At 43.5% G+C, this 4,471-nt stretch overlaps 1 protein-coding gene across 1 annotated transcript; it reads left to right on the plus strand.

Annotated features, from left to right (window-relative positions):
* The first annotated feature begins 2,354 nt into the window (after positions 1–2,354).
* On the plus strand, positions 2,355–4,069 carry LOC147641389 (uncharacterized). Its single transcript, XM_086820942.1, has one exon. The coding sequence runs from the start codon at positions 2,766–2,768 to the stop codon at positions 3,366–3,368; it is 603 nt and encodes a 200-aa protein (XP_086677068.1). The 5' UTR covers positions 2,355–2,765; the 3' UTR covers positions 3,369–4,069.
* Positions 4,070–4,471: the final 402 nt, after the last annotated feature.

The following is a 4,471-nucleotide window of genomic DNA, read 5'->3' on the forward strand; positions in this document are numbered from 1 at the left end:
AGTATTGAAAAAGGAAGAGAGAGAATAAAATAGTCGGTGAGGTGAGAGAAGGGCGGCGATTTTGCACAACAATGAAGGGAGAGAGAGAATTCGTGCAGTGTGCAAATAGGGAGAGATTTGTAAATGAAATGAATAAAAGGCACATTTAAAATAAATAAAATAATGGGCATCCCCATAGAGGTTATGACTAACTCTCTCTCTCTCTCTCTCTCTCTCTCTCTCAAACACACACACACACACACACACACACACACACACAAATTGGGGAGACACTTTACTGCATGTAATCATCGCTCTCACTATTGCTCAAGTTTTAGTGTATCTCTCTCTCTCTCTCTCTCTCACTCACACACACACACACACACAAAAATTGGGGAGATGCTTTACTGCATATAATCATCGCTCTCACTATTGCTCAAGTTTTAGTCTCTCTCTCTCTCTCTCTCTCTCTCTCTCTCTCTCTCTCTCTCTCTCTCTCTCTCTCAAGAAGAGTTCGAGGAAAGAGAATTAAGGTAATCATCAAAGGCCTTCATATCCATGTGGGTGGCTTACCTAATAGATGGTACATGGATGTAGATGAGGAGAGGTACTTGGGTGAACAAATTATATGCAACTATGTCGATGATTGATTGGGAGGTAGTATTTGCCTCAATTTCAAGATACAAGAGGGTAATCATGTAGTATCATTACCAAAATGATAAGTTTAGATCCTACAACAATTAAAAAAAACTTAAGATTACAAAAATATGAATTGTTAAGAAACTCACCCCAATGCAACTCAGTCATAAGAATATAGAAATAGCCAAGTTTAGCAAGTGTGTAGTCTATTAGAGAATCCAAAGCCAAAACTAAAAAACCAATATCATGTGTATTTTTAGCATGGGTGATTGTATTTAGTACTTGGCATTGTAGATTTATGAGTAGATTAGTAGGATGTTTTATGTAAATTTTATACTCTCTCTCTCTCTCTCTCTCTCTTATGAAGCTTTCATAGCTAAAGCTACTCTATTGTTTCTTTTCCTTTTTCCTTGTATGCCTCATGGCTCCCAATCCACAACTGATGTATGACTTTTGTTTGTCCCATAGGCCATATTTGGCCTCCATGGACGTTAAGATGAATCTATATGTCTATCTATCTATCTCTGTCTCCCACCGTCCCCTCGATCACAATGTCTGATCTACATTTTGATGCTCCAAATCATGATAGGTTGACTTTTTTGGGTGTGCTCAAAGAAGAAGGACACCGGAAGGAATGTATATGTAGGAGTGATTCTTGGCGAGTAGAGTAGGCCAAGTATACATGAGCAGATTGACTGCAAGCATTAAGGATCAGGTGCAAGGGTGGCATCTAAAGGTGTAACGCGATGGGAAAGACATGACCGGGGGGGGAGAGAGAGAGAGAGAGAGAGAGAGAGAGAGATGGTAGGTGCGCATGGGAATAAGGGGAGGAGGGCATGAGGGTGAAGGAAGTAGGCCACACCTCTCTAAAGTTCAATCCTTAGATAATTAATTTGGGAGGTTAAAATCAGGCTTGCCCCCAATTATCTAAGGATCATAGTAGACAACATTTGGGGGGTGCAAGGTAGGATCAAAACATACGTACGGATCCAATCCGTACCGTACGGGGATCCGTACGTACGGATCGATCCGTACGTGTGTGTGTGTGTGTGTGTGTGTGTTTTGTGTGTGGGGTTTCGCCTACAATAAACGTTTCGCCGTTTTGTTGTGTTTTGTTCTAAACTTTGTGCCTTCTGTGTGGCGTGCTTGCGTCTGCTTCTTGCGTCTGGACTCTGAAGGCCGTACGACCTCAACCTTCTGTATGTATTTTTACCAATGGTATGTATTTTTATATACCTTAAATTTTTTTTTCCGTACCAAACAATGTACAGTATGTACGGATCCGTATAGTGCATAACGTTTGGTACCACCTTGGGGCGGTGAATATGACTTAGGAGTGCGAGTCCTCTAAATACAAGCGACTTGGTACGAAAGGGGACATCCCATGTGGCATGGTGTGGGCTGGGTTTATCTTTTGCGGAGGACTCGTGTGGCATGATTAGAGGCGAGCAATAAAAAAGAGAAGCGATGACGTTGAGAAAGAGATGGCCACACAGGAAACAAATCTTCAAAGGAAGCGTCGAGAGAAGGGAATGGCAATAGGCTAATACATTGTGTTGCGTGTAGCGAGCGTGGAGGAGGCGTGGAGGGTCAGTTCTTGACGTGGCCGTAGCTGTACGCTACTGCTGCTGCTGCTGCGTGACAGCAAGACACCCGTGACTCGCGTTGGCCTTTTCAAATCATTGTATTTGAGAAGGAACGGCAGACACCTCCATACTGTGTGCATCATGGCCTACTCTAGTAACAGGCCGTGTGAGGAGACCTGAGGCATCACCATCTTGCCACATCAAGACCTAACCCTACCCTAGATTTACTTGACAACGGGCACTCTCATTTGTCCCCGTGCTCATAGATTTTGGACGGTGGACTTCATAGTTCTTCTTTGCCTGGAAGCTCCATAAAGCATTTCAAACCTTTAACCCTCCTGGTTCGCCCCTCTCTCTCTCTCTCTCTCTATGCTTTCCGCATCTTCTTGTGAGTGCCATTTACCTTGCTTTAAATGCTTCGTACCCTCTTACCTCGTCATGTGAGAGCCATCAACCTATCCCCTCACGAATGCCATTGTAATGCATAAAGGCAGCAGCAGGTTGGTTACAAGACCCCTCCCTCTAGCAGTCCAGAAGGGCTAACTCATCATCATCATCATCATGGACAGGCTAGAGCAACAAGGGTGCCCACCATCAGCGCCCATGAGTAATCAAGGTGAACAACAGGCAGCAACTCAACCCCAAGCTAGTAGTAACAACAACAAGAAGAAGAAGGCGGCCTATAGGGGCATCCGAAGACGCCCATGGGGCAAATGGGTGTCGGAGATCAGGGAGCCTCGTAAGCGGTCGCGCATATGGCTGGGGTCATATGCCACTCCCGAAGCGGCTGCGCGCGCCTACGACGTGGCCGTGTCGTGCTTACGAGGACCCGCTGCAGTTCTCAATTTCCCAGGCTCGCCCCCTCCTCCACTTATGCTCAACATGACCGGCAAAGAAGAGGCCATGTCCCCTAAGGCCGTGCAGAAGGCAGCTGTGGCAGTAGGCATGGCAGCAGACAAGGATGCCCTTCGCTCCTTCAACCATCCCACCCAAGAGCCCAATTGCACCACCACTACTATCTGCACCACACCAATCAGCGCCTCTCCCTCCATGCACCACCCCTCCATTCCTTATTTTCAAGATCCAAGTGAACACGTCACCACATTGGAAGATGGTAGTCCCACCTTGGAAGATGAAGGCTGCCCCTTCTTGAACTATTCCTAGGGGGGTACCATTCTTGAAGGCCTACGAACACACGGAAGCTGCTAGTAAATGCCCATATACATACATGCTCATACACCTTCTTGTACCATTCACTAGGCCTCAGTGTCACGATCCATGGAGGCAATATCGCCGAGTACGTGTTGATGCATCTACATGATGGTGGATGGATGGATGGGAACAATTGTTTCTTCAAGGCCATCTAAAACCTCGTCAATCAATCATCGGAGTAACTAAACCCGGGTTGTGTGCCTTAATAAGTCACCACGGGGCCATCATGGGAGTAAGTATCCTAGGATGAGAAAATGCCATAGCCGGTATCACAAGCACAATGGAAGAGAGTTGAGACACCCAAGGTTTCACGAACTTTTTGTAATTTCGTTGTTTACTTATTATTAACATTGTAATTACCTTGTTTACGTATAAACACTATGCACCTTCTTGTTCAACAATTCATTACGTTGAAGTTGAATGCCTTGGCATGGACATCTTAGTTAAAACATTGCTCAACATGCCACCTCCATCATTTCCATTCATGTAAAGTTTAGGTTCCGTCTTAGTTAAGGCATTGCCTTAATGCCAGCTCCATCATTGTCATTCATGTAAAATTTGTGTTCCATCTTAGTTAAGGCGTTGCCTTAATGCCACCTCCATCATTGCTATTCATGTAAAATTTAAGTTTGAGAATGAAATTTGATTTTCTTGCTACTACAAGTCATGTTTCATAAAAGTTTTTAGAATATGTGTAACAAGTTACCGTGTTGCTTTGATAGAACATGATAGTTAAAGTAAGTGCAAGTTTGATTGAAGTACCAAATTTATAAATGTCAATAAAATGTTACTACTGAAAGATAAAGTTTAATCAACTATTTAGTTTAGCAATTATAATCTCAATATTAGGAGCCTTATTTTAAACATCAATTATTTATTAGTTGAATTATGAGGGCCATTGTTACGGTCGTAATTGTACCATTCGAAGAGAAAGGCCAATGTAGGCTATTTTTTACTGATCTAGTAAACTCCTAGATCTATTTCTTACTAATCTAGGAGGCAACTTCAAACCCAAGTGAAAAACAGTGACCAAAAACTAATTTCTTACTATCATA

Source organism: Cibotium barometz, chromosome 2 (assembly GCF_041138505.1).
Source record: "Cibotium barometz isolate CiBa-2024 chromosome 2, ASM4113850v1, whole genome shotgun sequence".
Classification (NCBI taxonomy): Eukaryota; Viridiplantae; Streptophyta; class Polypodiopsida; order Cyatheales; family Cibotiaceae; genus Cibotium; species Cibotium barometz.

What these genes read in the sequence shown, in the direction of transcription:
- LOC147641389 (XM_086820942.1), top strand. Translation starts at nt 2,766, where the DNA reads ATGGACAGGCTAGAGCAACAAGGGTGCCCACCATCAGCGCCCATGAGT.